Source organism: Lactuca sativa, chromosome 1 (genome assembly GCF_002870075.4).
Source record: "Lactuca sativa cultivar Salinas chromosome 1, Lsat_Salinas_v11, whole genome shotgun sequence".
Lineage (NCBI taxonomy): Eukaryota > Viridiplantae > Streptophyta > Magnoliopsida > Asterales > Asteraceae > Lactuca > Lactuca sativa.
The window spans coordinates 46,156,293-46,167,676 of NC_056623.2; the positions used below are offsets into that span (position 1 = coordinate 46,156,293).

The following is an 11,384-nucleotide window of genomic DNA, read 5'->3' on the forward strand; positions in this document are numbered from 1 at the left end:
CTTAGTCAAAGTCAAAATTCCTGACTGACTCTACTCGCCGAGTCAACCCGCTGACTCGTCAAGTCCAAGAATCTTCGAGTCCCATCCTGCTCAACTCACCGAGTTGTTCCTCGACTCTCCGATTCACGACTTAACCAGAAAAGGTTAGGGTTCCATGACCAGACTCGCTGAGTCCAAGGCAATCTTCAACAGACTCGCCGAGTTGTTCTTCCAACTCGCCGAGTTCATGCACATATCCATACAACTCATCGAGTACACTCATGTGACTCGCCGAGTATCTCCAGTTCTTAATCCATTTAGAGGCTTTTCAAGCCATGCAGGGGCTCCAATCCATATATCTACCCTTCTACAAGTTATCCCTCACGTAAAGTTGCAAACTTTACGTGATACCAAGGAGATATAAGCCCAAAACACACTAGGGCTTGGGTTTTAGACAAAGGGGTTTTACCAACAACCCAAGAACTGAAGCTTTATGACATTCTAAGCCATCACGAGTCTATATCTGGAGCAGCAACCCCAGATCTAACTCCCAAATCCGAGATAGGTCTCAAAACAAGCTAAGGGACTCCCAAAATAACCACCAAGGATAAACCAAAAAGGAAATAGCTTAAGATAAGGCTCCTTACCTCAGAGATGTGCCCAAAACTGATGTAGATCACACATCTATACAAGCCCTTGATGCTAACTTCCAATTTCCCAAGCTCCTTCCACCAATTTCCTCTTGTAATCCCCCAATCTCCTCAACAATGAAGCCTCACACGAATTTTGGGGTTTCTGGAACTCAAAGGGAAGGTAAAGAGGTTGAAGGAGGAACATAACATTCTTTATATAGGGCACAACCCCGGGATTAGGGTTTTTCTCTCTTCAGCACCAACTCGTCGAGTCCAACTACCGACTCGACGAGTTGGTCACTTAACTCGCAACCAAAATCCCGCTCCAACTCGGCGAGTCGGTATACCTACTCGTCGAGTCCTCTTCTTTATTTACACTTTACCCCCTAAACTCTTGATTCTGACTTGGGATGTTACATTTCCTTTCTTGGCCTTTCTGATTTCGGGTGTTACAATCCAAAGTGTAGATCTGACCTCCTAGGGTTGATATAACACGTAAAGTCACGAACTTTACGTCCATGCATGGGTCTTCAAGCTCAAAAGGTCCAAAAATAAAGTTTACAAGATGCATGGGGTTCTTATGGCAATGAAGTTGGCAACTTTATGCCATGAGAACCCTCTAAGGTTCAAGATCTGAAGTCATCACTCTACTATACACTCTACACCCGAAAATGACTTAGAAATACCCCAAAAAGACAAGATTCAAGCTCTAAAGAAGATCTAACAAATGGGAAGTCAAGGTTGAAGCTTTTTACCTCAAACAAGTGGGAAATGCAACCAAGACTCTGGGTCTACTGCCTTCTTCTTGAACCTCCAAGTCTTTCCTTCCTTCTCCAAGCTTCAAATCACAAAAAATGGCACCAAAATAGCTCAAGAACACTCATAACTGATTAGGGTTTCGAGAATGGGGTCTGAGGGTGATGGAGGTTGGAGTGGAGGCCACTTAATGTGTTTAAATAGGGTGCAAACCCTCAAATTTAGGGTTTCATCCAAACAGTTCTACTTGTCGAGTCGGGGCTTCCGAGTCGGCGGGTAGACTCTTCCACCTGCGTCCCAAAACTCACATCTACTCGACAAGTTGGGCCTCTAACTCGTCGAGTCCCAGAGTAAAATACAAAAACTTAAATTAAAATATGTACCGGGAACTGGGCATTACATTATGTAAGATTGAACGTATTCAAGTTATCAAACAACATATTTTCTTTGTCATTCTCACAAAATAGCACTGTCTACACGTCCGCACAATAGATGTCAATCCACATTTGAACCTAGTTTTTTTTTCTCTCTCTCTCTTTATATATATATATATATATATATATATATATATATATATATATATATATATATATATATATATATATATATATATATATATATATATATATATATATATATATATCATCCTACTATTTCATAAAATCTATGTATTTATTTAAATTGCTACTTTATAATACATAAATTTTATTATTTTTTATATTATAGATAAAAATATCTCATTTCTTAATATTGTTTTCCACATGATTATTGTTTTTAGTTATTGTACTTACATTAGACCATCATAAGTTCCTCATGAAGATTGATTGATGCATGATGAATCATCACCTTTTATGATAATATATATTTGTATCCATATAGATCTAAAATCTTCAAAATAATACAAAAAAATAAAAAAAAAATTAAATCACTAAGTAAATTGTTCACTGTTATCATATCTTTTCATGCATTTTAACTTTCAAGAATATATATATATATATATATATATATATATATATATATATATATATATATATATATATATATATATATATATATATATATATATATATATATAACTTGTTTGAATATGTTTGGCAGACTAGTTGTTAGCTTATAAGCTATCTTACCAAAAATCAAGTTTGGTAAAAATTACCTGATAAGCTAAATGAAAGATGTAAATTGATATAAAATAACAGTTGAAAAAATATATTTTCTATAATTATTTAAGGGTATATTCAGAAATTTTTAAAAAGACTCCTAAAAAACAAGTTTAAATAGTTTTTTAAAAAACTAACTTATCAACTTTGTAACTTGTAAAAATGTCAATTTAAAAAAACCCAAAAAATAAGTTAATTTATACTATGGCTCGCCAAACACAACTATATGGATTTGACCTATATGGTAAATCTTCCATCAACTGGTAGCCTCAAGTTGAATCGGCACTACTTTTCCCTTTTTCTTATAATTTTCATAACTAACAAATATTAAATACGATAAACAATACCAATACAAACATTAACATGATCTACAATTTATAAAGTTATATGAGTAACACTGAAGTCAATCTACACTTTAGTTTTTTTTATCTATTTAACTAAAAGCATCTACACTTTAATGTTTTAGCTTTCTATATCGAGTTTTTTTTTTTCTTCAGCGTTCTAATTATATTATATATTTTTAACGTATTATATATATGAAAATAAATAAAGTTGAAGGATTTATAATAATTACTTTTTAAGTCCTCAAACATCAATCTATCACGCCAAATGGTTCCCGCTGGTTTTCATCAACTGTGACTTTTATTTCGAAAAGGATGGTGTAGCCCTTTATATTCATCCATCATTCATTATCCTTCCCATTTCCCCCCATGTTCTCTTCCATGTATTCTCTGTGGCTGCATCCTCTCTTTTTCATTCGGAAAATCATCTCGCTACAATCGTTGGATGGCGTCGTCAACCGTTTTCTGGTGACCTTCGCCGATGCCATTTTATCCGTTTACTTCCGCTACTGCGGCCTCTCCCTATCCACCGTCCGCATCCACAACAACCAAACCACGATGTACATTTGGGCAGCCAACCAATGCAACAGCAACAAGCCGAACCTTGTGCTCGTCCATGGATTTGGGGGAAATTCCAAATGGCAGTTCATATTGCAAGTAACTCAGCTGACACGCGATTTCAACGTCTACATACCGGATCTCGTATTCTTCGGTGATTCCTACTCTAGTATACCGGATCGTAGCGTTAGGTTTCAGGCGAAGTGTGTGTGCGATGGGTTGAAGAAGATGGGAGTGGCAAAGTTTTCCGTGTATGCCATCAGTTATGGGGGATTTGTTGGGTACCGGATGGCGGAGGAGCATGAGGAAATGGTGGAGAAATTGGTGATTGTTAGTAGTGGGATTGTGTGTAAGCAGGATCGGAAATTGGAGCATGTGAAAAACATAGGGCGGAGCGTGGTGGATTTGTTGGTGCCTAAGACACCGGAGGATTTACGGGTATTGTGCCAGATGACGATTCAAAAGTACGACGTCGGTAGGTGGATTCCGGATTTCTTTCTTTGGGGGTTTATTGCTGTAAGTGTTAATCAAACTCATCCAAATATACATAGGTTTCCTATACTTTTGATTAGTATAGTAGGATCATTCATTCGCTATATATGAAGTTCATGATCGATTCTTTTGCAGTTTGAATGTTGCATGAAGGAAAAAGAAGAACTGGTACTTGATTTGCTTAACGAGAAGCCCGATATTGTTTATCCAGTCCTGACACAGGTTTGGACCACATGAATTCGTTGAGTAGTATTGAATATGACTTCTTTTTTCTTCTTTTTATATATTTCTCAAACAATCAAATATAACTACAAATATTACTATTAAATTAATATCACATTTATTTAGAACCTTGGAAAAACTTACAACAATATAGCCCATATATAATATGTATATTTTTACATTGGATTATTTTGATATCTGATGTAGAGTTGTAGACCAGTTTTTTAATACTAAATCGTCAAGATCAGATCGATGCTTAAGTATTTGAAAAGATAAACAATTATATAACATAATTTGAATATTATATTATTTCGATTTACTCTTTGTTTTATTTCGAGTGAAGGAAACGCTTCTAATATGGGGTGATAAAGATGCGGTCTTCCCTCTTGATTGGGGACATCAGCTTCATAGGTATGTTTTTTTTTTTCTTTTTTTAATAATTACTTATTTGGATTGATTAGGGTTATTTAATTAAACACAAATAAAATTATTAAATTTGTCATTTTAACTCAAAATTTTGAAAACAAAAAATACAGTCATTCATGTATATGTGTATTTAAAACAGGCATTTGGGTGGAAAATCGAAGATAGAGATAATTAAGAATGTAGGGCATGCAATAAATTTTGAAGCTCCTCACTCGTTGAATCAATTCATTACATCCTTTGTATCGGCCTCGGGTTAATTGAATTCCTTAATGAATATAATCATTCTTAAGATTTATTTTTCAAACAAAAATGTATTAATATCTGTTTTTACATAGTGTTTCGACACATTATTTTTGATGCTTGTATATCTACATTTAGTCATTTGTGGTTTGAACCATCACTATCATATTATGATTTTACGACTTCAATGGTGGTTGTTTTGTTTCAATGTAATTAGTGTTGTCTATGGCCAAATGTAAGTCGATGAGTAAAAGTAAACAAAAGAAAGGGGTGAGAGATGTCTAGAAAATTAATTGATCAGAGTCAATGACAGGAAAAAGAAAATCATCGCTAGTTGGTAACGCTAGTTTTTAACAAAATGTAACGTTTAAAAATATAATAAAATAAGACCACTTTAAGTTATATACGATATATAATAGAGATTTTGACAGAAAAAAATACCATCTTTTTTGTTGAGATTTTGTTTTTACCACTTTTATAATTTATCAAAATAAAGCATATTATAGACGTTCAAAATATATAATCTTATTGTTATTGCAGCCCAACAATGTTTCGCATATTTATTTGAATGGCCCCTTGTGATGATTTTTTTTTTTTTTGCGTTTAAAGGGTACGAACTTGTTTTTACCAATTACTTTCGTAGATTTACCTATTTTTGAAGGTTACACTGTCTTTATCAACTGCCAACTAAGCGGGTGAGTCAACAATGACTCAGTGGTGAGTCGACTCATCGTTGTCACGTAAGCCAAGAGTCTAAGTACAAAACCGAACTTCATCTTCTTCATCAGAGAGAAAAGCAAGAATACCCAAACCTTTGGTTCCTTTGTGTACTTCATTAGAGAAAAAAGAAAGGCACAAAATCAAGAACCCCCCAAAACACCTGACTAACACAACCTTCATACCCATTAATCCAAACCCAACACCAAAATCCCCAAAGACCCCTGCTTCCCCCTTACCCCTTACTTGGTATCCTGATTACAACTTCAATTCATCACCAGAAAACCACTTGATACACTAACCATCGTTACCAACCCTTTCTATATAACCACTTAATACATAACCATCATCACAAATCATTGTTTGTGCTAAAAATAAAAGAAACAAACAGAAAGAGAACACCAAATACATGGAGACGATTCAAGGAGAAAAGGGAGGGGCTCTGCGATTCAGCTCAACATGATCGGATTCTGAGTCATGTTATGGAAAGAAAGGGGCAACCATGCTCTTGAGCACCAGAGCGTCAAAAACTTCCACCGGCAACGCCCTCGAGAGTTCCAACGACCTGAGCTTCTTCCATGTCTAATTGAAGGTTGACATGAGGTTTGTGACCCAATCTAGGGTTAGAGCATTACCAGACGACCATGTAATGGGGATCTTGTTAGGGTGCAAAGTCATGCTTGGATGTAATGTTTTAGGCTTTCCTCTTTGTATTTGTAAATGGGTTAAGTCTTTTCCTATAAATAGTAAGTGAGTGACTCCCATTATGTAAGGAACCATTTGGAGTGTTAGACTAGAGAGAGAAATTGTATACAAACCCATGTGTATAATCTTTCTAGATCTAATAAGAGCTTACAAAGAATTATTTACTCCTTGTGTTCTTGAATTTGTATGATGAATCACTAGATCTTTCTAATTCCGCACATGCCATCAGAAACAACACCACCACAATTGGTATTAGAGCGGGTGTTCTTGATTTTCATCAAGAATTGATCCTTGATGGCTATTTTGATTTGGTGATTCTTATTGTTCATTGATCTTCGTGTTTAGAGAGTGTTTTTGTGTTCTAGAAGTCGAATTTTTCTTTGATTTGATCCATAATTTGACTTACTCTCTCTAGAATACTTGTTTGTATCACTTTATCTCTCTAGAAAACCCATTCAAAATCACTTTCTCTCTCTAGAATTCTTCAAGTTTTTGTGATCATGGTGGGTTTGCCATATGATTCTTGGATTGTGATCATTAAAGATGTGAAATACAAAGTCAATGAAGATCAATTTTATGGGTTGTTGTTAAGCAAATTGATTTCATGGGGTAATTTGGTTTCTTATGGAGGTTTGAAGGATGATCATGGAAGCTTGATATTTCAACCAATTTGTAAGATTACATGGTTGAATAAAATTGCCTTGTCCATATTAGTTCGTAGTAGAAATCAAAAAGAATGAGAAGAAAGAGATTTGTTCAATAAGAAATACATTTCTCTAATTGAAAACCCAAATGATCTTCGTGCTCTTAAGTTTGTTGAAGTTCTTGACAATGGAGTTCAATGTGATGTTCTTGATGTTCAAGAAAAAGGAGTTCAAGTTGATTCTCATGATGAAAAAGTTTTTTGCTCAATTGGAGTTCAAACCGATGATATTTTGTGTTCTTGTGATTCGTTTGAAAGAATGATTCCTTATCGGAAGCCGGTGATCCAAGAAAATCACAAGTATCAAACTCCAAAAGATTTGATTCAAACTCAAAATGTTCATGTTGTTGAAAGTGGGTTTGTTCATGAAGTCAAGTCTTCAAGATGCAAAAAGATGAGAAAGAAAAAGAAGAAGATGAATCGGAAGAACAAGCGGGTTTACTCACAAAAATCGTCATATGTTGTGAAGCCAAAATCCGTGAAGCAAATTTGGGTTCCAAAGCAACAATCTCCAAGTGTTGAATTGAATTTGAAGTCAAAACCCAAATGTGTTGATGGTTCTTTTGAAGATGTTCTTGGATCGTCGAAGAACACGAAGAACACGAAGAACGAGTTGTACATCTCGCATGGTGGGTGGTACAATGTTCGATTTGGAGATTTTCTCATTCCGACAAAAGAATCAAGATCTTCCAAATTTGATTCGTTCGTTGAAAATGGATCTCGATTCGTGAAAAATGTAACTCAAATTCTCAAATGGATTCCAAAACGTTCATGATTTATATTCGTAGTTTATGTTTTTCTTTTTTGATCGATTTGCATCATTGGATCAAATCCGTTTCAACCCCGTTGATTGATCCAATTATTATTGTCTAGATCAAAACCAAAATCTTATTCTCATATTTCTTTTTAATTTCGAAATCAAAATCTATTTTGTTTTGGTTCGAAACACTTACTCTTCATAGATTCAAATCTTGAGCCCACATTAAAATCTCATGTACTGTTCTTGTTCAAGTTAATTTTCGAATCCCAATCTGTAAGAATTAATCTGATACTGTTCATCCAATTTTAAGCCCATAGTTCATTTTATTCAAATCAATTGAATTGTCACTGTTCATTAATTCAATTTTTAAGCCCTTATTAAAAGGTTAAACTGATTTTGTTCAGTTCTTATCGTTTGTTCATCGTTATCTTTCTACTCTTCTTCATCTACATCAAAAGCTAAGAGTTAAAATCAAATTCTTGGAATTCAATGTACTAATGGCTTGATAATCGATGTTTTATGTTACTTCTCTTCTCATCAATCTTGGAATTGAAGTAGTTACTAAAAGTCAAAATCGATTGAATCAAAACTCAATCTGAGTTGTAATTGATTTGAGTTTGTAGATCATTGATTGAGTACGAGTCATTTTTGATTCAAAGTTGTTGTAGATCATTTTAATTTTTGACAAGCTCCTCAATTCATTGTTTGAAGTCAAACTCACGTTCTTTTTGCCGATTCTTGAATCTTTGATTGGTATCGATTATTGAATCGGTTCAAATGGCTTGGAAGTAGATTTCAATTTTGGAAAATAATTTTGGAATCGAAAATTGTTCCGATCTGGAATTTCTATTCGTTGATTTTTGACTAACGAAGAACTGGAAAACAAAGAACGGGGTTAACGATCGATGTTCAAAGAAGTGATATTTGTGAATGATAACAAAGGCTTGATTGAAGAAATCGGTTTGGTGTTTTGGATTTGAACGAAGGGGTTCTGATTTTGATTTTGGAATGAACGATTCGATCGATTGCTGTGATGGAGTCGTTGATGTCGATTTTGATCGGTTAATGTACGAAGGGTTGATATAGAACTGTAAGAAACAAAGAATAGATTTCGTTCGTTTTGGGTTAGATTAAAAAGCGAAGAACAAATGTTTGTTTGGAGTCGTAATGATTTTGATTGTTGATTTTCGAAGGGGTGTTGATAACTGATATTCCAAGTGTATTTTAATTGGGAAGAACGAAGGGTGTATGTTGAAGATTCGAAGGGTACATGCTTGGGAAGATCCGTAAGAAACCAAGGATCTATTGTAAAAATCGAAGGGCTGGTTTGGGTGAATTTACGAAGGGGTTATTGGAGATTCATACGAAGAGTGTTTTAAATTCGAAGGGGGTATATTGAAACTTTCTACGAAGAGTTTTACTGTTCATTACTGTTCATGAACAAGTCTTCGTATTCTTTGTATGTTTAAGTCTTCGTATTAATTAAAAAGAAGAAAGATAGAATTTTCGAAAATGGCCCTTATTGTTTCGAATGGTTGACAAATGGGAAAAGGCTTCGTATGAAATGATCAAAACCTTTGTATGATTTGATGAAATGGCAAATTTTCGAAAACGGCCCCTGAACCTTCGAATTTTTGTCACTTCTCAAATTTAAAAAAAAAAAAAAAAAAAAAATCTTCATATGTTTTGCAATTTGTCAAAGTCTTCGTATGTATGGAATGAAAAGGCAGAATTTACGAAGACAGCCCCTAAACCTTCGAATATGTGACACTTCGAAAATTAAAGCAAGTTTTGAATTTTTGACACTTTTCACCCAAATTCGAAAATTTTTGGAAGCTTCGTTTTTTTTTGGAACAACTCTTCGTATGTTTGAGAAAAAGGGCAGAAGTTACGAAGATGGTCCCTGAAACTTCGAATTTTTGGCAGTTTTCACCCAAATTCGATAAAGGACTATTTTTTTGCTGAAAATTGAAGATTGTGCATTTCAGGCCCCTGCAGTTTGTGCAAATTGATGCTTTCTACCCAGCTTTGGAAAAGGGGGAGAGTTTTGCATATTTGGTTGTTTTTGGCGCAATGGGTCCCTGCAAGTTTCAGAAAGTGACAATTTCTACCCGGATTTTGAAAAATCTTGCAACTTTCACCCAAAAAGTCAAATTTTTTCATAAATTGAAAATTTTTTGTGGCTTTTTCGTGATTGTTTTTCCGTGCAAGATTTTTGGTGATCCATTTTTGGTACACATCAAGGGGGAGTATTGTGAAGACTATTCCTCGGGCGCTTCTCATCCTTAGTGGGTTTTATAATCATTTTTTGATTATAAAAAGGGGGAGAAATGATGGGTATTCGAAGCTTCTCGGGTTTGTCGAATATTCATTTGCGGATTTGAAGACCGGTGTTACTTCGAGGGGGAGTTTGGTCTTGATCGCGCTAGCTCGTTGGAGATTAAAGCCGGACATCCAATCCTAACTTTGAGGGGGAGAATGTTAGGGTGCAAAGTCATGCTTGGATGTAATGTTTTAGGCTTTCCTCTTTGTATGTGTAAATGGGTTGAGTTTTTTCCTATAAATAGGAAGTGAGTGACTCCCATTATGTAAGGAACCATTTGGAGTGTTAGACTAGAGAGATAAATTGTATACAAACCCATTTGTATAATCTTTCTAGATCTAATAAGAGCTTACAAAGAATTATTTACTCCTTGTGTTCTTGAATTTGTATAATGAATCACTAGATCTTTCTAATTCCGCACATGCCATCAGAAACAACACCACTACAGATCTGAGGATGATTTTGAGAAGGATCAGGGGAGGGAGAGGGTTTTTGGTTGTCGTCAGATAAGAAGGGGGGAGGCAGAGCCAGAGGCACATGCGATGGAAGCGGAAGAGAAGAGGTCTTCGGAGGAGGATGACGGCGGTTGTGGTTCACCAACGGCGGATTTCGGCGTCACAAGTGGTAATGATTCAGTAGAATCCAATTGTCATAACATTTAACTATCGATGATCGCCGACTAACAAACGGAATTTTGTAGGGTAAGTGAAATTGTTGGATGCTCCGATCATAACAATTAGATGCCAAAATTAATTAAGAAAAAAACAAAGAGAATGGATTGTGATGTGTTTGTGTGGTGTGTCAGAGCCTCGTCAACAACCCAAATTAATGATTAAGATAGGGTAACCTGGTGACCCCTTCAAAATTTTCATAATGACATTTTAAAACCTAAAAATACAAGCTCTTACCCTTTAAATGCAAAAAATATACAATCACGATGGACCACTTAAACCAATATATGAAACATTGTTGGGCCACAATGACAATAACCCAAATATATAATGTATTTTTTTCTCATTTGTTTTAAGCAATTTTCGAAAAATTCTATCAAATCTTATGTTTTAATCGGTCATTTCAAAATTCAAAGCGTCTAATATCATTCGTTTTTCAATATAGTATATTTCCTTATTACAAATTATTTGATAAATGTTTTGGTTTAATTATATATTATACTACTCTTGATTTCTATTTAACTATTAATTGGTAACGTTATGTGCTTGAAATGTAACATCATGAATTTAGATGAATGATTATGTCGATCAATAACTCGAACTAATATGTAAAAGTTGAAAGGAATGATATTAGGCTTAATTACCTATGCTAAGTAACCAATGAAATTGAGTTTTTTGCTTAATTAGTTTGATAAACTTCTT

General features: G+C 34.7%; 1 protein-coding gene across 1 annotated transcript; it reads left to right on the forward strand.

The window, feature by feature from the left end:
* The first annotated feature begins 3,102 nt into the window (after positions 1-3,102).
* Positions 3,103-4,969, forward strand: LOC111882191 (uncharacterized). The gene is made up of 4 exons (XM_023878543.3): positions 3,103-3,939; positions 4,051-4,137; positions 4,481-4,548; positions 4,703-4,969. The coding sequence occupies exons 1-4, from the start codon at positions 3,235-3,237 to the stop codon at positions 4,818-4,820; spliced, it is 978 nt and encodes a 325-aa protein (XP_023734311.1). The 5' UTR covers positions 3,103-3,234; the 3' UTR covers positions 4,821-4,969.
* Positions 4,970-11,384: the final 6,415 nt, after the last annotated feature.